General features: G+C 39.3%; 1 protein-coding gene across 1 annotated transcript in view; it reads left to right on the top strand.

Moving 5' to 3' along the window:
* Window positions 1-12,647: 12,647 nt before the first annotated feature.
* Sh3bgrl2 (SH3 domain binding glutamate rich protein like 2) overlaps window positions 12,648-21,457 on the top strand; it is a 109,240-nt gene continuing 100,430 nt past the window's right edge. The window contains exons 1-2 of the mRNA XM_051201206.1: window positions 12,648-12,710; window positions 21,273-21,395. Coding sequence (XP_051057163.1) covers window positions 12,648-12,710; window positions 21,273-21,395 — 186 coding nt within the window. The remainder of the gene's footprint in view (window positions 12,711-21,272; window positions 21,396-21,457) is intronic.

Genomic DNA, 21,457 nt, shown 5'->3' with positions numbered 1-21,457 from the left:
CTGAGACCATAAGATGAGCAATATTTTCTCTTTATCATATATTTTTTGAAAATAATATCTTTTAAATTTCTTCATATTATATTTTAATGTTTGAACATGGTATATCTCTCCTCACAATTATTTTTCAGTTTAAAAACATATCTCTTATGTTTATCCACCTAGTTTGAGGGAAATGGTATGGACATGAATGTATAATGATGTAGCAATTAAATAATATATATTTGAAATTGAAATTTGGGCATAGGAGTAGAAAACATGCAGAAACATTACTCTGTCTTTGGATGAAAGAACTGTGTTTTTTTTTCTTTAATGATACATGTCCTGATCATAAACATGTTTTATGACTAAAAAGAAGACCAACTCTGTGGTTATTAGTTAGGAGGACTGGGAAGTCTATGGGGCCTCTGGTAGTGGATAAGTATTTATCCTTAGTATATGAATGGACTTTGGGAGCCCATTCCACATAGATACATGGGGGAGGGCCTAGGCCCTGCTCCAAATAATATGACAGACTTTGAAGATCCCCCATGGGAGTCCTCACCCTTCCTGGGGAGCAGAAAGGGGATGGGATAGAGATTGAGGGGGGCAGGAGAGGAGAGGAGGGAGAGGGAACTGGGATTGACATGTAAAACAAGCTTGTTTCAAATTTAAATTAAAAAATACAAAAAGAAATGTATGCTGACTTCTACATGACCTGCTTTTCTGCCCATGTGAGAGATGGAGAGTATAGCGATGGTCATTTTATGGTTCTTCCCTGACACCTGCACAGAAAATGATGCCTAGCTGTGGAGTCGGATAGCATCATATACCCATCAACAAATCCTGATGAAAACATATAAAGGTTTTGGGCTTTTAAGCAGCATGTTTAAAATATATCTGCAACATGTGTTCTTGCAGCATCTCATAGACCATTTCAAAATTAAGCAGTGATAATGGCATGACTGGAGAAAGAAACCACATAATAATTATGAGTCACATTTAATTTTATTAAAAATCAGACCTAACCTATTTCTAGTGTTTGTCTTTTTAATTCGTTATTATTTAAGTCACTCATGTAACTGTACTGAAAAGTAAAAACTTTTTAACTCTTACACAATGACAAAAAGCACACGGTCATGAGTAGTCAAAGAGCAACTGTAAAATGAAAAGAGGAAGTCAGGAGCTCTTACCAGAGAAATGAGAGGACTGGAGTGCCTTCCCCGGGGAATGCTCCTGGGCTGTAGCAACCATTGCCAGGGCACTAGCCGTCAGGGGTAACTGTGTTAGGATATTTACATTTGTACTAAATGAGCACCAGCAGAAAGTGCATTGCCATCAGTAAGCTTGCTAGGAGCCACCCTCGCTTCAGCCAGGAAACATTACATGCGCCCAAGAATGCCTTTTCCCTAAGTAAATTTTAATATTTTATGAGATAATTGTTCATTTATATGTCTCACTTGGCAGATGGAACTTTTTCCATCATGCCATTCTGGTAGAAAAGTTATACTAATTACAGGAAGTTTGGAATTCATCACGCTGGAATAGACGAGCTATTATGCATATTACAGTTTATTGTTTTGAACCTCACTGATTTAGGGACTTGAGATTGTTCAAACCCAACTGGGCTATTGCTTTCCTTAGGGCTATCATGGAAGGAAATGTTTACCATGCAAATTAATATTATAAATGAGACTCTCCTAAGAGAGAAAAGTAATTTGAACATTTCAGCTATAGGAGTCAAATAAATTTCTCATGACTAAGAGATAAAAGGAAGGAGTCGGGACACTGCCAACGGGGAAAGAACAAAAAGGTGAGACTAGGGATATAAACTCCTGCCAGAGTACGCGCGTGCAGTATGGGCTGCAGAAATGGATTACAGAGACCACAGCTAGGGCACAGGCTGTCTGCACACAGAAGGGCCATCCACTGTAAGATGAGGAGGCAGTTGCTTAGGCTACTGCCTAATACGGATAGTGGAAGAGCCTGGCCTCAAGCCCAGCTCTGCATGGTTTCATAAATACACCAGGCATGTGTAAATTTCACCATACTTTTGAAAATGGTAGACCTTATTTGAGTGTAATTAAATCAGTCACATTAATTAATATAATCATATTTTACTTGTAAATAATGCATACTTTATATAAGTCTATTGTAAGATAAGAACAGTGCACCATACCAGTACCCTAAGAGGCCAGCAGACCAGCAGTGACAGCTGTTGTTCAACCACAGATTCTGATGACAAAGGGGAATCTATAGAACTTAGCCCAGTGGGTATTTTCAAATTTAACTGTTATTCATGAAACTACTCAAGCAGATGCACCACAAAATAGCATAATAAATCTCTATGCTATCACCAAATGAAAACAATTGTGATTTTTTTGATGGCACAGACTTAATTTAAAGTGACATTACAGGGTGTGACTGTTTCTTCTATCATAGTATTTGACACAAGACCAGTAAACAGATGAGTAAATGACAGGATTAGCAAATTTAAAATCAAGAGGGGAAAAAAATAGTTCACAGTATTCTAAGAGGAGAGAAAAGGGGCTAAAGCTGATGGGAAACTATTTCTAGATCTAAATAATAGAGCAACGGATACATGAACTCATAAATTAGAACACATCATACACTCACTCTACACTTACAAAAGTATTAGAAAGAAGAAAAATAGATTAATCAACTTTGATGGGCTGAAAAGAAAAAAAAAAAAAGGAACAATGTGTACTAACTTTCCAAAGTGTAAGAGAGAACCCCATTGGATGGGTTCTGTAAGTGAGCGAATCAGAAACAAGAAGCAACTGATAAGCTTGTGTTGCTCATATAAAAAGAAGGCAAGCACGATGAAACAACTCCGAAGTATCTAAGGGTAACTATGTAAATGAAAGAAGACAGCTACTGTTGAGAAAGAGACAGAGATCAACTCATGGGCAGAAGTGTCTGGAATCAAAGGCATTCGGGCAACATAAGCATGCCCAGGGGCTCTGAGGTATGGCTCTCCAAAGCTTTTCCCTGAAAGCAGGAAACTGAATGTTCTAGGGGGGATGGATGGATGACTGCTGAACTTGAGCCAAGTGGGCAGAAGATAGAACACCGATCTGAAACACTGGGATATACCAGAAAACAGGTAGCTCAGAATGCAAGATATTCTACAAGAGGAGGAAGGATGAAGGAGATAGGAGCAGAGAGAAAGAAACAAAGGAAGGAGAGGAGGGGGTTGTGAGTCAATAAAAGACAAGGAAGCTAGGCTGAAGGGAGGCCCACTTGCCAAATATGGGACAATTTGAGCACTAAAATAGCTAAGTATAATAATGAATAAAAAACCTTATTTATAGGAACCCATGAGATTTTATCAATAACACACATGCACTTACCCATAAACACACACATACACCAGTCCATAAACACACAGAGACAACCATACACAAACACACACAGACCCACAAAAGGGATACTTTCATACAGTAAAATGGCTGAGTGCTGATTGTTGACTATGGGGACACACTGGAGATTCGAAATTATTATCAGCTTGTGATGTGGCACCTGAATATGATGCTGCATTACACAAGTGCTATCAGGCTGAGCATTGTTGACAGAAATCTCACCATGATGAAACTTTAGGCAAACCCCAAATGAGAAATCTATTAGAAGACAAGGCATTATGTGTTTTAAAGTTGTCAGCACTGAGGATAAAAAACAAGCCATGGAAATGTCTTTTTCAGAATAGAAAATAAAGAGGTGACAACCAAATGCAATGCCTGATATCAGAATTAATCTTTAACTAGAAGGAATGCAAATGCTTTAAAAGATGTAACCAAGTTAACTGACACAGCAGAATGCAAGAATGAAAGCACTCTATCTAATCAAGTTGAGTAGAAATGCCTATTCTTAGTCCTAGCTAGTTGGGGAACTGAGGCAGGAGGATTACTTGAACACATGGTTTCAGTACCAGCTAGGGCAGCAAAGCAAGACACCTTCTCAAAAAAGAAAAAGTCTCCATTGAGGGAGATGACTCAGCAGTTAGAACTCTTGCCATTTAACAAGGGGAATGGAATTTGATACCCCAGAACTCATGTAAATGCTTAGTAGACATGGAGTCTACCTGTAATTTCAGCCTTGAAAGGAGAGAAGTTCCAGAAAAAGTTTGGCTAACAAGGCTAGCCCTTATAGGCAAGCTCTGAGACCTTGCCTCAAAGGAATGAGATGCATACAGAAGACTGCTGACACCAGCTCTGAGCCTTCACACATGTGCAAGTGTAAACAACTCTACATATATGAACACACATGCTACAGACAAACACAGAAAACAAAACAAAATGTCAACAATGATAAATATAATGAATTATATATATATATCTATATATATATTCTCATTCATATATATACATATATATATATATATATATATGAGGGTACCACTGGTTTAGTCTGGATGGTTTATTAAGAAAAGGGGTTATGTCGGCTCATGGATCTGGAGGCTAATTCATCAGGAGTCATGCTACTACAACCTTCTCAGCTTTGGGGAGAGTCTTGTGTTGCATCTTAACATGGTGAGCATATGAAAAGAACAAAAAAAAAAAGAAGAAGAAGAAGGCCATCCTAACAACCTGCTTTCTCAATAATCAATCTAACACAGAGAGAACTAAGTCATCAATTAAGCATTAACCCAGTCCTGTGAGAAAGGCATTAACCATTTTAACTATGCAATCAATCATTTATTAAAGATCACATCTGTAGAACAATAGAAATTAAAATTCATCATGAATTTTAGTGGGGACAAATCATGTTCAAACCACAGAAACCCTCCAGAAGTAAACATGAAGGTATTTAGATTGAAGAATGTGATGAGTGCAGTTTTAGATGGTTTAATGGTCGAATTTGCTTCTCTTACACAATAAACACCATGACAAAAAACAACTTTGGGAGGAAAGGGTTTATTCAGTTCAACAATCCCAAGCAACGGTCTGTCACTGGGGGAAGTCAAGGCAGGAACTCAAGGCAGGAAACTGGAGGCAGGAACAGAAGCAGAGGCCATGAGGAGTGCTGCTTACTGGCTTGCTCAGCCTGCCTTCTAATACAATTCAGGACCACTTACCCAGGGTGGCACCTCTTACAATGTCCTGGATGCTCCCATATCAATCGGTCATCAAGAAAAGACCCCCACAGACTTGCCTCTGAGTCAATCTGGTGGAGGAAATTTTTTAATGGGATTTCTTCACAAATGACTTCAGCTTGTGTCGAGTTAAAAAACAAAACACACTTAGAGGAAAAGCAAAAGATATTTTACAGAGATACATACCATATGAATGGTAAAACAAATGGGCTAAATATAAGCAATGGTTAAATCTGAGCAATTGGATAGGCTATGTATTTTTCTTTTTCTTGCTATTTTTTTTGGATTTGAAATTATTTCCAAATAAAAGGTAAAGGAGGCTAGGGTCAAGGTATGTTTTAGAGGAACCAGCAGGAAAAGTAGATTCTGTCTTGGGAAACTGAGGGACTACAAACTCAAGAAGTAATGTCCTAATAGTAACTAGACAAAAAACATAAACTCTGGAGGAAGGCAGGTTAGACATTCAGGTTAGTGAAAGTTAAACTGAGTTGAGTGAGGCTGGGAAGGTGAAGTAACCTGTTAGTACATGTTACTAGATTTGTAATAATGTCAGAGTGAACAGAGATAACTGGGTGCACCCTCTCCGATGATGGCCAATGAGGCACCCATCTTCTAGTAGAGCAGAATATCATTAGGGGTCATTTTATTGTTTTGTTTTTTTATTTGGTGGTGGTTGTTCTTGTTTTTTAAGACTAGAAGTATTTGGTTTTAAGCTAAGTATCTGGGTTATCTAGTCCCCAGTTCTTGGTCACCTAAGCAGTGTCTGGTATGGGTTCCATCTCGTGGAGTGTCATATCAGACATTGGTTAGTTATTCCCACAAGCTTTGTACCGCCATTGTCCTAGCGTATATTGTAGACAGGACAGATTGTAGACCAAAGGTTCTCCTAGAAAGATGGGAATTGAACTACCACGGACAGCTGCTCAACCATGTTCATTGCTGCTCTATTCACAATAGCCAGAAACTGGAAACAACATAGATGTCTCTCAACAAAAGAATTGATAAAGAAATGTGGTTCATTTACAAGCTGTACTTATTACTCAGATGTTAAAAAAAAAATGACATCATAAAATTTCTAGGCAACTGAATGGAACTGGGAAAAACATCCTGAGTGAGATAATCCAGACCCAGAAAGATTAATATGATATGTATTCACTTATATGTGGACATTAGCCATTAAATAAACAATAACTGGTAACTCAGAGAGGTTATGTTTAGAGAAAGGGACTGGGGGAATATTGAATAGATGTTATGGGTGGACTGGGGGCAGGGGGTGAGAATCAAAGGATCAGGTCAGAAGGGGGGTAGATAAATGGTTGAAATGAGTGGTATTTGAGGTATGGTATTGAAACCTAGGTGATTCAAATGAAATCTCCAAATAATGAGGAAGATGGAGTTCTAATTGGCCATCTCTTGTCACCAAACAAAGCTTCCAATACTGGGTCTGGGTTACATCCAACTGAGTTGTTGACCAAAAGGGTCTCATGGAAATCTTCAAACAACCCAGACAATTTTCAGGACAATAGGTTGTTCTACACAAACTGACAACAATGTCTCTTTGCTGAAGATAACACCCACGCAATTCATTGAACAAGGAAAGGTACATATAAGTTTCACCTTCATGTTCTGGTGTCCTGATATAAGAAGGTATTCTGCAGAATACCAAAAGAAATACAAACAGCAATTGCTGGGTATAGTAGCACATATCTACAATCTCATTCCCAGAGTCTGAGGCAGAAGGATTGCAATTCTGAAACTAGCCTGGATTATATATATCAAGACCTCATATCAAATACAGAAAGAGAAAAAGAAAAGCAAAGAGTATGCCTGATGGAGCCTGTGAGATTTAGACTAGAATATTTTAAGTTTAAATGTATAATTAGTAGTTTTTAATTGCAGGGAACAGAAATACAACTCAAAATGGTATAAAGTAGCACTATCCAACACTAACTGGATATAAATTACACGTGTGATTAAAACTTTGTTCTAGTTGTGTTGGGGGGGGCAGTGAATGAGATTGAATTTTAATCATAAATTTTATTTATCCAACTATATCCAAAGTATGTTTAATAGTGTCAACATATAGATTGGCAGCATATGGTGGGAAACAGAGGGAAGAATTATATCTTCTCTGCATCTGGTAGAGTTGGAGACATACAGTCATAATCATTTGTATTTCGTGTGTGCATGGTGTACATATATGCGTGTTTTCTGTGTGTGTGAATGTGAGCATGTGTGTGGCATGGTGTGTATGGAGGGTGACAACCTCGGGTGTTGAAACTTCTTCCCTCAGTGGAGGCTTAAGACAGGATTTCTCTTCTCTCTTCTCCTCTCCTCTCCTCTTCTCTTTTCTTCTCTTCTCTTTCTCACCACCCCACAACATATGCAAGACTAGCTGGCCCACAAGTTTCCAGGAATCTCTAGTCTTTGCCTTCCATCTCCCTGTAGGAGTGCTGAGATTACAGATGCTCACACTACATGTCCAGTGAGTGGACTTGCCCTGATCTATATTTTCAGACCCTCGTCTCTCTCTCTCTCTCTCTCTCTCTCTCTCTCTCTCTCTCTCTCTCTCTCTCTCTCTCTCAGTGTGTGTGTGTGTGTGTGTGTGTGTGTGTGTGTGTGTGTGATGATTTGAATTTCTTATAGTCTCCTCAGCAGTTCATGTGTTAGTAGTTTGGTCCTCAGTCTTGCACTGAGAAAGGTGGTAGGATTTTTTTTTTACATGTGGACTTGTGCATCAGTGGGACTCTGCCTTTTTAATCAGTTCTTCTGAGACTTCCTGAGTTGCCAAAGGAATTATTAGAAAAGCGCTCTCAACTCTTGATGTGCTTTATGGCTGTTTTTCAAGTGTCAATCTCTTCCACTTCCACATGCTCCCAGCCTTGGGATGTTGTCTATAATGAGTTTCTCCCTGGACCATCCTTTGAGCCTCCAGAACTGTGAGTTAAATAGATTTCTTTCTTTACTTTATAAAATTATCCTGCCTCAGATGTTTCATTATCATTATGCAAAATAAACTAATATATTATCACACATTTTTAAATTCTAAAATAGTGTATGAGCATATTAATCAATTAAAAAGCAAAACTACTAATTAAAACCTTCAAACATCTTGGAATTACTTTAAACTGTTGTTATTCTCCACTCTACATTCTTGAAAGCAAACATGCATACAAATAAACCACCATAAGGCTTTTACTACATTGGACTCGATTGAAGAAATTATTTTCAGGTTTGCTTCATTGTCATTCCAAAGATGGCCACACTGGCATTCTGACATTAAATTGTCCTTCACATACAAGATATGTAGAAGGAATGGGCCTGTGTGTTCATGTGTGCAGTTTCTAAAACCATCTTTTATTCATTCAAAACACTTGTGGACAAGACATAAATTGAACTAGTATGATTCTGCCTGTCTAGGGAAGTTAAGGTAAAAATTAGGGGTGGTTTAGTCCAGGGTACTGAAGGTTTGAGTGAGTGCCAGTGACCTACATAAAGATGTGAAAATGGGAGGCACAGAAAAGGAGAACTTAAGAGGACTGTGGAAAAGGAGCTGAGATTAAAGGGAAGTTGACCAACAATGCTCTTGTTTCTATTAGGTCTAGTTATTTCCTGTAATTTATTTCTGTAGTATTATTCCTTATTTGTAAATACTCCTTTTTATTAGTTTTTAATGTATGTTTCTGTAAGTTATCACAGGTTCAGAGCAATACAAATGTGTAGTTTGTTTTGTTAGAAATTTATACATACTAATAATAATGTCTTGTATAGAGCATATTATTATGTACTTCTAAATTACTATTATCTGCTATGTTACAATTAGTCACACACACACACACACACACACACACATATATATGTATATATATGTGTATATATATATATATATACATATATATATGTCTTGGTTAGGGTTTCTACTGTCTTGAAAAATCACCATAACCAATAGCACCTTGGGGAGCAAAGTGTTTAGTTTCTATTACAATTTGTGGCCCAAGTATCCAGGGAAGTCGAGGCAGAAAACTCAAGACAGGAACCAAGTGGCAGAAACTAAAGCAGAGGCCACAGATGAACACTGCTTCCTGGCTTGTTCCTCGTGGCTTGATCATATATAAGTGTGTGTGTGTGTGTGTGTGTGTGTGTGTGTGTGTGTGTGTGTATCACTAATGTCCTGGTCTCTGTCTTCTTACTGCGTGGATTCAGAGCCTAGATTAGTCACTAAATGTATGACTTTGAGAAAATTATTAGGTACTCCAAACTTCCTTTATTTGTAAAATGCAAACATAAACATAAGATATTAATATCTAAAATTATTATCACTTCAGGTTCCTATACCACTCAACGGTATATACCTAAGGGACGCTATGCTACTGATAGGTGTCTGTACATCTTCCTGCTGCAAGGGCACAGAATCAGCCTGGATACTCATCAACTAATGGATGAATAATGAAAATATGGTCCACATACACAATAGGATATTATTCAGCCATAAGGAAAAAAAATGAAGTTACAAAATTTTCAGAAAGAAAAATGGATGGAGCTGCAAAGTATCATGTTAAGTGAGGGCTGTGGCCTGAATGTGAATGTTCCCATAGACCCCTATGTGTGAACACTTGTCCACAGTTGATGGCCATGCTATTCAGGAAGGCTAGGGGCCTTTTAGAAGATGCATCCTTGCTGGAGGAAGTATGTCACTGGGTGGAGGTCACTTGTTCTCACCCTCCCTCCCTCTTCCTCCCTCCTCTTCTGTCTTCCTCCCTTCCTCCTTCCGGTGAGAAATGTTATGTCAACTTTTCCTTAAGTTGCTTTTGGTTATAGTGTTTTATCACAGCACCAGAAAAGGAACTAGTACAGAGATTTAACTTAAAAATCATGTTTAATGATCCCTGAAAAAATACACAAGAATTTCACAGGACTGAATCTTCTTAATGTCCAAGATGTTAATAGAATGTTGCTTTGTATGTGAGGGACTAGATCAGTGGTTCTCAACCTTCCTAATGCTATGTTCCCTTAATACAGTTCCTCATGTTGTGGTGACCCCCCCCCAACCATAAAATTACTTTCATTGCTACTTCATAACTATAATGTTGCTACTGTTATGAACTGTAATGCAAATATCTGATATGAGACCCCTGTGAAAGGGTTGTTCAACTCCTAAAGGGGTGGAGACACACAGGTTGAGAACCACTGGAGTAGAGTCTGCTGTCCCTCTGTGGTGGAGTAGAGTCAGCTGCCCTTGCTGTGCTGTCCAAAAACGTCTCCCCCCTCCCCGACTGTCCAAGAACTACTGCTACTCCCTGTTTCGCATCTTCTTATTGTTCTGGATTTTGGTGTTTCTTTCTTTCTTTCTTTCTTTCTTTTTCTTTTTTTTTTTTTTTTTTTTTTTTTTTTTTTTTTTTTTTTGATTCTGAAAATTATCAGAACATAAATTTCCACTTAGGTTAATGCCACATTATTTACCTGGCATAAAAACAAGGAATAAATAGTTTTTGTTTGTTTGTTTGGTTGGTTGGTTGGTTTGTTTGTTTTTGCAACAGGAGAAAATGATTTTGAGCCTGCTCAGGAGGGGAGGAATACATTCAGTTAAGACAATCGGTTTTTGTTTCTGTTTTCCTCTCTGCATGAGGGGGGGAGGGAAATCTCTGCTTTTGGAATGACTTGTGTTATTTTCCTCTGCATTGGAGAATGTAGTTGATGAATGCTATGCTTAACTCTCTAAATTTCTAGTTGAGTCTCCATTCTCTTGGGCTATGGAAAAGAAAAGTCCTTATCTCTTTTAAAAAAAACATGAGTTCAGCTGCAATTAAGCCTCTCTGTGACCTTTATGCTTGGCAGAAGAAATGTTAATAATATAAAACCATGCTGTATTTTATTCAGTTTTTAGGTTTTGAACATTTTAAATTGGTTTGTACTTTTCTGGATTTGGAAATTCTGTCTTTTACTGTGTCTGTGATCTTTTATTAGAACAATAATTCTCAGGAAATAGAGTATGTGTTTTGTGATTTATCATTTATCAAGTACATATTTTTAAGTGTGTGTGTGTGTGTGTGTGTGTGTATGTGTGTGTGTGTGTGTGTGTGTGAGAGAGAGAGAGAGAGAGAGAGAGAGAGAGAGAGTGTGTATGTGCCCTTACCTGTGTATTTGTTGTGGCCAGAGACCAACCTCAGGTGTCTTCCCCTAGGACTACCACATATTTTCAGAGATAGAATATCTCACTGAACCTGGGACTTACTCAGTTCACGTGTCTGGCCTGAGAGCCCTTATGCCCTGCCTCTCTCACCCTCCCTCTGGCACTGAGGTTGCAGGCTTCTGCTATGATGTCTGGCTTTTAGATGCGTTCTGGGGATATGAACTCAGGTCCTCATGCTTGCTTGCACAGCAAGTACTTTACCCATTAAGCCACTGCCTCTGCCCAAATGCTTTGAACATTGCAGAAGCAAGAGTATTAATAGCAAACTCATAAATTATTTGTAATTAAACTGCACAGGTTGTTAATGGGGCCACTATACTAACAGTACAGTGGAAGAAAAGATACCCTTGTGTTGCTATGGACAGTGTATTTGCTTAGCACCTGGTACCATCATAGTGAGTGTCTGTTGGGTGGCACCACCCTCATGAGGAGAAATGCCAGTCCACAGTTACAAGCACTCTTTGGGGGTAAGACATTGTCTCCATCTGAGGATGTACATTGGAGCTGTACAAACGTGAGAGATCCAGTTCTCCCCTGTAAACTTACGGGGAAGTCTAGAGAACACATGGGTGGGGCTCCTAGAGCTGTCTTCCAGGCTTTCCTGGTGCTGTTCCCACTAGAGTTTTGTGGTGAGAAGGATGGAAATGAAGGGTGCATGAGGTTGGAAGCATTCTGCCTTCCTCCTGGACCCTATGGTCTATACTCATCTTAGGATGGCCTTTCTTTCCGAGAGCATCTCAGAAATACTGGAGGAATGTGTCTTGGCTACTGTTGCTATCAAACATCCAAAGCTTGGGACACAATTAAGCCTATTTGGTAAGCATCCTGCATTTAGTCAAAGCCCAGGACTTTTGTTTTTCCACCCAGATATGCCCCACCCAAACAGTCTTATTTAAATTAACAGACTGTGGTCTCTACTTCAATTTTACCTTTGAAAACTTAGCTGACGTCTCGACTATGTTGTCATTTCATGCCTTCAATGTCTGTATTCTTGTACTGTTCCAAACTGATTTGTGTTCATTGGCTTTCTCCTTACCTTTGTTTTGCACTGCTCTGACAAAATACCTGAGGCTGGGGAATTTATAAAGAACCAAAGTTTATTTCTTACCATTCTGGAGGCTGCAGAATCCAAGATCAAGGTGGCAGAAGGATCAGCTGTCCAGTGAAAATGGCATCCTCCAAAGGGGGAGGAAACCTGTGTCCTTACGTGTTAGAAAATAGAAGGACTGGTGGTTACTCAGAACTTTTGCCACTGTGACAAAATACCTGTGATAAATCATCAGCAGGAAGAACTATTTTCTGTGCACCTGATCACAAATTTCAGTTCACAGTCGTGGTCCCATGCTGAAGAGGCAGAACATCGCAACCATGGGAGCTTATGGCAGTGACTACTTATCTCTTGGCGGTCAGGAAGCAAAGATTGAGAGCAGGGTGGGGACCAGGTTTAATCTCAATTCTGTTTCATGAAGCATGTATGCTTTATTTTTCAAGACAGGGTAGGCTGGGCTCCAATTTGCTGTGTAGCTTAGGGTGACCCTGAATGTCTTTCTGTTTCTGTTTTTCCTAGTGCAGGATAACAGGTTTGTGACACCACACCCTGTTTTACAAGGGTAGCAGCCAGGGCTTTGTGCATGTGAGGCAAGCACTTTACCCAGTTAAGTCTCCAGCTTTCCCTCTGCAGAACAAGTTGTTGGGACATTTATTCCCCTTGATCTTATTATTCTAAGACTCAACTAATCAACTGCTGTGTGACTAGTTTCTCCTTGATGCATTCACTCTTCCTATTGAGCATAGCAATGAGTTTCCCACTGGACCATCGTGAATACCTCTTTAGCCACATATAAAGTATTCTTTGATGTCACTCAATTTATCGGTATTTGTTGAGTGTCAAATTCATGCCAGAAACATTATATCCTTTTACTTTTCAAAAATCCTATTTACTTAGGACTTGTAGCTTGAATTCGCCAGAGTCTACTAAAGGTTCTCAAGAATTTACTTAGGTATAAAATAGGGGTAAACTCACTGAGAGTGGCTGTTCCAGCCACCTTCATCCAGTGTTCTGTCCAGGGGTAAAGAGCAAGCTACCTGCTGCACTATGACCACCCAAGGGAATGCACGAACAAGAGAGTTTAGATGTTGTCACTAGGCAAAGACCACGCCCTTGGGCGTGCTGCCCCAAAAGTCATTGGCTAAATGGATAGAAATCCCACAATAAGAGTTTTTCTTAAGAGTCAACTCATGATGCCCTTTCCATTATTTGAGCCCTTGAAGTTCGAAATTTGGAATTTTACTGTTGCTCATTTTCACAAATCACTACTAATTATTAGGAAACTGAAGTCATGACGGGTGTAATGATGCACAGCTTTAATCTCAGTGCTCAGGAGGCAGAGGCAGGAGGATCTCTGTAAGTTTAAGGCAGCCTGGCCTAAATAGCAAGTTCCAGACCAGCCAGTACCAACATAGTGAGAGCCTGTCTCAAACAAACAAAACAGTTAGAAAAACTGAAGTCATAATTTATTCTACTTACATATTTTCTGTAGCATCTATAACAGAGCAGGACTAATAGTAATTGATCATATTCTGATTTTATTGAAACCTTAGCTTTTCTCAGAATGAGCCTCATGAGGTAGAACATACCTGGTTAACATTCATTGTTAGCTACTCTGCCACAGACTATGATATTCACACTTCTTAAACAAAATGAGATCCTGCTAAATGAATTTTGTAAGTTTGATGTTACATGAGTTATTTCTTACTTCCACACACTCCTTTAAAATTCTCTAACTCTTATCTATATAAACTCAGCTTATGTTTCAGGGAAAATGATAATGAAAGACAATGAGTCTGCAGAAAATGATTGCTGAATTATTTTTGTAGAACCTGAAAAGCTAATAACAGCATTCATATGAAAGAAAAAACGGCCAAGAATGTCAGTGAGAACAAAGAAGCATCAGTATGCTAATGGAAAAAAATGTTCAGATTAAGGTAGAAGCTGTCGACCATATTTCTAGTATTCCTTAAAATTTTCACTAGTATGGGACTGCTTGTGGGGATAAACACACTCACTGATGAAACAAAAACCAGAGACCAATGCTCTCACATATGAAGGAAGTCAGTGCTGCAACTTAAGGTAGTTTGGGTATCAACACACTCCGGAGAAACAGATCAATATGATAGATTACAGCCATACACTGAATAACGACTACATATGCAATGGTCACCCACTAAGATTATGCTGCTGTTAAATCATAGGCTACCTAACATACATAAGTGGAGTTTATTAGTGGAATTGACTCACATGGGTAGAGAGGCTGGAAGTCCCTGTAGGCCTCCTGTGAACTCAAGTCCCCTTGAATGCTAGCAGCTTGGCTCAGCATTAACTCCAAAGGCCTCTGAACCAACAAAGCTGCTGATATTATTGTCAGCCTGAAGCCAGAAGCCTGAGACTCCAGCGAGGAGGCTAGTGCTGTAAGCTCCAGAATAGATAAGCAAATTTCCCTGTTCTCTGTACTTGTTCCTCTCCAGTGCCCTGGATGACCAGAGGCCGAGGCCACACTGAAGCAGATCTGCCTTATCGGGCGCCCAGGATTCACCTCTGGGAACATCCAGACACACCCCAGTGTCATCCCATGCTTCAGCTATTCCTTACGTTACTCAAACGGTCACCTTCAATTAACATCCTGATATAAAAGAATGGACAGTTTAATAAATAATGCCAGATTTTAGTTTTTTATTTTATATGCTTCTATGCCATAAACAAAACCAATTTCTGACTAAATACAGGTAATATTCTTAAATTACTTTTAAAAAATAGATATTTATTTTCATATGTATTTCAGAAGAATTTATTAAGACAAGGAAACAGGCAGAATCCATAAAGTGTAGGATAAATACAAGTCTATTGAAATAAGGGATTTAGGGATACATTTAAAAAAAAAAAAAAAAGCCTACAGTGAAAACTTGAAGAATCCCAGTTGAGTGGTGCAGTCACTAGAGGCACTGGCTGTCAAGGCTGACAACCTGAGTTCCATCTGAAACCCTTCATAGAGGAAGGAGAGAACCGACTCATGCATACTGTCCTCTGACCTCCATTGATGCACCATGGCATGTGGGTGCTCCAAAAGTAGACACATAAATGTAAAATATAAAAAAGAAAGAAAGAAAAGAAAATGGAGTCTCTTATGAGTAGAATTTTCACTGCCGGTCTGGTCCCACCGCCACGCCAGCCCCAATTAACAAACAGAGATGTTTTATTAGATATAGAGCTGTTTGGCCAGTTACTAATTTCTTATCAGCTAGCTCTGTCTTAAATATTAACCCATTTCTATTAATCCATGTGGTCTTATCTTACTGGAGAGAGGGGCTGGCATTCTTCTCTCTGTGTCCTCCATCTTCAATCTCCTCCCTAATACTTTCTCTCTCCTCCTAGTCTCCTAGCCCTGCCTATCCTGCTTTCCTATTGGCCAACAGTGCTTTATTCATTAACCAATAAGAGAAACATATTTGCAGAATGACATCTTCCATCAGGAGTCCTTACATATACTTGAAGAGAATGGTTACTTGGGTAAAGAGAGCAGTACACAGTGAAACAGATGGTGTTGCCAGGTCAGGTATGAAGATGAAAAGGGCAGCAATATGGTTGCATTCTATCGTTGTAAATGTATTTTCATTTTATTTTATTATATACTTATTGTATACTTATGATAAGACTTTTTGCTCTTAAGCAGGATTATTTTAATTTTTACCTATGATGAATGTATATGTGTAGATATATACATTATTTATATAATCTATATACATGCATTCACATGTGTACATATACATATATACATGCAACATATATGTATGTGTGTGTGTGTTTCTGTGTGTGCTGCTGACACATTCAAAACTAAACTTGCTGTTGTTGTGTACTAGATGTTTAGTTGGATAACTACACATCTGGTTTTATTCTGATTCTGCAGTAGACCTATACTGTCTAGGTGCTGACCTGCTCTAGTCATTTAGAGGACAGTACTTGCTTAGTTCTGATAGCCATATGCAAGAAGAAATCTGCTTTTTACACTTTTATCCTCATTCAGACAGAATTTAACCCAGATTGCACAGAGTTAACTGTCAACAAGGAGTGCAGAAAGCTGGACCCTGCTCACAAAAACTGAGGGCTGACAATGCAAGTTAATTGGGAGAGTTTCACTCTGCTTTGTGTTGAGTGCTAATGCCCTCCCTACATGTGGCAATTTTAGAATAGCATTTAAAAAAGAATTCCTCTTTCTCTTCTTTTACCCCAAGTCTCCCCACATTAAGTATCTTCAGGAACATATGGTATTTCTAAGAAAAAGCCATGTGAATATCTGAAACATTAATATGCCATGCTGCTATCCTGACAAGAATAAAGAAACCCGGGAATCCGACAATCTCCTAACACAACAACTGCTGCTGCCAATTCCCGTATCCAGTAAAAATCATCACTTAGGAGAAGGAGGGCCGCTTGGTGTGAGTCAAAACACTCTGGGATGCTAGTTCAATTCAAAGTGCTCTGCCTTACTGCTGCAGAGACCTAATGTGCAGAATCACACCGCCAACTCAACAAGGAGGAAAGACCAGAAACCCACATAATCAAAATGTAAACGGAAGACACGTTAGAAACCAAATTTCTGGGCCTGGCGGTGGTGGCGCACGCCTTTAGTCGCAGCACTCAGGAGGCAGACCAGGCAGATCTCTGTGAGTTCGAGACCAGCCAGAGCTAGTAAAAAAAAAAAAAAAAAAAAAAAAAAAAAAAAAAAGAATCAAATTCTGATTCTGTGGCTGCCCTTTGATCGTTCTGTTCCACTTGATGAGGTCTCTCCCACGGTTCCCAGGGACACACAGGTTTACTGTTCGTCCTCTGCACTTTCAGCCGCATCTGAGCAGGGACCACCTGTTTAAAAGGTCACCTGATTGCATTGGTGCAGGTTGATCCAAGGCCAAGAACTAAGACATTAACCACATCCTTACCTGGCCAGCAACCCGCACTGGTTTACCGCCACACTGTTCAGTCCCTAAGAGGGAGTGACCAAGTCTAATTTTTACGTGCAAGACACTAGCCAGGGTGAGTGTTCTCCTATTTGTGTAACAGCGATGAGATCAGCTGTTATGAATACGTATGTAATTTTAGAGACGGCCCCTAGGTGGAGCCTCACTACTGGCGGCGACAAAGGGATGAACAAATTGAAAATAAATCAAGTCCTTCAAAATTTCCATAAGTAATCGTAGCATCTTATAGAGTGATCTGTTTGTCGTTGCTCAGCACAGTGGACAGCGGACTATAGAACAGATGCTTTGTTTATTAGGGATGACTCTCGGGAGTGCATGCTCAGCCACAGAGAATGAAGACACATGATGCCATCCGTCTCTGATTTTTTATTTTTTTATTTTTTAAGGGAGCAGCAAGAGTGGGTGAAGATGCCGTTAATCTGTCAGCAGACTCATGAGTATACCTCTTTCCTATGGGACATGAACGAACTTATTTATTAGCATAAGGAATATCTTACCTCACAAGAGAAATAATCAGAATTATTTTAAGGGGGCTTATCTTAAGTAAATTATAAGCACAATGCTCTTAAGTAAAATTTTCCTTTCCCATTCATAATATATTTTGTTAGTCACCACTGCCAAAAACTTCAGACACTTCATTTTTCTCCGGTTATATTGGGATATAATTGACAAGTAAAAATTGCATACACTCAAAGCGTATAATGTAATGATTTCATGTCATTTGATACCTGTAGGCACAGTGAAATTATTACCATCATCAAATTAGGATAGCCATCCATAGATACCATTTTTTGGCATTACACTTCTTGGATCTTGAAACTTCATTTTAAGAAATGTATATAATAATACATAAACATGAATAACTAGTTGTATTCTTTGCCCTGTATAAGCATAAAATTCAGATTCTGATGACAAATCATGCTGTGTGAAAGTAGGAAAGTGAGACTCTCTTACCTAATCTAAAGCAGTTAACAAGCAGACTCCTGTGAGTCTGTAGTTAAAATCCAGGGCATTCGAGTTTTAATTTAAGTTTTAAACCCTTTTCTATCACAAATTACTTTCCCCCTTGGTTTAAGAAAACATTGTATTAAAATATTATGGTGGCTGACTGTGACGGTGCATGCCTGCTGTCCCAGCTAGTATGGAGGCTGAGGCGGGAAGATCACGTGAGCCGAAGAGTTCAGGTCAGATTGAGCAGCCCAGTAGACCCTATTTCAAAGTAACATTACAATATTATTGAAGTTAATGAATTTTGCTCTTAAATTGGCTGCTTTGGACACCTCAGCCTGTTGTCACTATGGGCTGTCATTACCTCACGTACCTCTAATTGAAACAGCATTTGCTTTAACTTTGAACTTAGGCAACAAATCATACTAATGTGTGTCATCTTATTTCGCCAGTGAACTTGAGGTGGTGGCAGCATCCTAGGGGTATGGCTTCGGGTGTGCAGCCCTCATAAGGAAGAGGAAGGGTTGGCTTGCTCTCTTGGGCTGTGGTCAGAGATCCAGAAGAGCAGAGAATGTATCTTCCAGAGCAGGAAGACTGAGGCTGTTATTGACCATAATTGTGAGTGCTTCCCTAATAAATGCCTGTTAATCATTTATCTGGGTCTTGTGGACTCCTTTAAATCCACCTCCACATGTGGGACTTTGCCTATAGTGGACCTCAGTTGTTTCTCATGCCTAGTTGTTTTCTCACAATGTATGGCAAACACAGCCAAATATCATGTACATAGATCACTACTTTCTAATTTAGATAATTATTTTGTCTACAGTACATCTTGTTATGTTTCCAATTTATTTAACAATTTGTAACTGTAGTTCAGTGTAATTAGTTTCTGTGGTACTCACTCCTACATGATTTATTTTGTTCACTTAGATACATCATCCCAGCACAGGTGTCCATAGCATCCAGATGGTTGACAGGTTCATAGTGCAGAGGGATGCAAATCATGTAGATGCCTTCACTTCCGAATTCCTGCTCAGGGTATCCTGAGCAAGAGCCACTTGATACACAGAACCTAAAACAAATAAAGACATGGTGCTACTCACATAAAGAACTTATATGAGTAAACAGTCCTCTGAACATGCATAGCTGGCGTACACATGAACTCCTTGCAGCTGTGTTCATCCTCCCAAGATTGGTTTAAGATTAGGCCCCTCCAGGTGGTGGCACATGCCTTTAACCCCAGAAGGCAGGCAGCTCTCTGTGAGTTCGAGGCCAGCCTGATCTACAATGAGAATTCCAGGGAAACCAGAGCTACACCTGTTTTGAAAAACAAAAGATTAGGCCCCTCAACATTCCATCACAGATATGAAAGGGGCCAGTAAGGCTCCGCCTTTTCCTGGGGAGGTACCATTTTCTTTCAGGGTAAATAGCTTCTCACATGTGCTCAGGCAAGAAATTGAAATTAAACCCAGTGGCCCACACACATAGGAAGACATGAAAGCAGGAGGGAGGATTGCTGTGAAGAAAGGTTTTAAGGGAGACAGAAGGAAATGAGAAAGGTACAGAGTAGAGTTGAAATTCATTCATTCAATAAAAAAAAATAAGGTTTTAATACTTAGTGCTGCTTTCCTTTTCCCTTATCCTTCCCTCTTGTCTTTAGAAGAAACTGACTTCTAAATTATCAACTATTTCCATAATAAAGAAGAACATTGTAATCATGTCTGTGTATGTAGTGCATCACCCCATCTCAAACTGTTAGACGTCACCAATGTTTAACAAGTTGTAAATGTTGGTAACCAGCCCTTCACCTTCACCATGGGATTGATATTCAGAACTTTGAGATGCTTTTCACAATACATGTTTTAGATTACAGCACATATCCATTCATCATTAATTAAGACATAACATTGAATGCTTCTAACTGATTGTAACTGATTATGAAATACTACAGTTTTAAGTCCCTAGAACAATGTGCATTAAATTAGGTGTGGTCCTGAGGGTGGATCTGTAGCAGGAAAGGCCCAGAGAGATAGTAGATCATTGCAGGTATGCACACAAGGGGGTTATGGGATACCAGCCACTTCCTCTATCTCTTTTCCTTCCTGGCAATGAAGTAAAAAGTTTGTCTTTGCTGTCTCATGCCCTCACCACAGAGAGGCCTAAAAGCAAGGGGTCATGTGACCATGGGCTGCACCCTGTATAAGCATGACCCAAAGTAAAATTTTTGTCTATATAAATTGTCATAAGTATTTCACAATAGGCATAGAGAACTGACTAATATACATCTGCAATTTCCTCTTTTCCAAAATTCGGTAAGATTTTTATATAATGAGGCAAATTGCCCCAGTCGTCCTTATTATTTACAGTAAATTTTTTATTTTGAAATAATTTTATACGCCAGGGGAAAGTATGAAGCAAAGATTTCTAGTACACCATTCCCTCAACTTTGCCCAGAACAGAATCCAACCTAGGGTACCAATTACCCTGAGATAATTCCTCTCCCCCAGCCACCCCCCCCCCCCGTGTTGTATGCCTACACCAAAATGTATGTCTCCGTTTTTATGTTGATAAATACTTAACCTGTTTCTAACTTTTCATTATTATACCTGGTGGCATCTAGTGTCTCTGTGTGACTTTTCTAAAATCACGGGTTCTTCAAAGTGGTTGTCATAGTGTAGTCCCAGACACTGGAAATTTCGTACTGTTCCAAGTGCTTTTTGGCTCTTAGCATTGCCAAGTTAATGTATGTATGTATGTATGTATGTATGTATGTATGTATGTATATATTTATGTATATATGTATATATATATGTTCATATGTATATACATTATATATGTGAATATATATATGTGTGTGTGTATATGTATGTAAGTATTAATCCAGCATCCTTTGTCATAATACTTCTTGTTGGGAACTGCCACCTGTCAGGCAATCCTGTCCAGATCTCTCTGTCCCTGAGGTGTTAGGTCGTGGCTCCCATCTTGGTCCTTTTCCACCATCCTCATCCCCTCCAGGGCTTGGAGGACATGATGGTCCACACTCTTGGAGCCTCTGCTGAAACGGCTGAGCCTGACACCATTTCTCTGCCCTCCTTTGTAGAGTTTGGTCATGGAGCCAACCCTGGCACCACCTCGGAGGTACAGGTGCCATGCTGTGGAAGCAGCTTGAGTGTAGATCCAGTTCTCAGCACAGGGGGCAA

The sequence above is a fragment of the Phodopus roborovskii genome, unplaced genomic scaffold, assembly GCF_943737965.1.
Source record: "Phodopus roborovskii unplaced genomic scaffold, PHOROB, whole genome shotgun sequence".
NCBI classification, from domain to species: Eukaryota; Metazoa; Chordata; class Mammalia; order Rodentia; family Cricetidae; genus Phodopus; species Phodopus roborovskii.
Note: the sequence above shows the minus strand (reverse complement) of the source record. Positions and strands in the feature narration are given on the sequence as shown.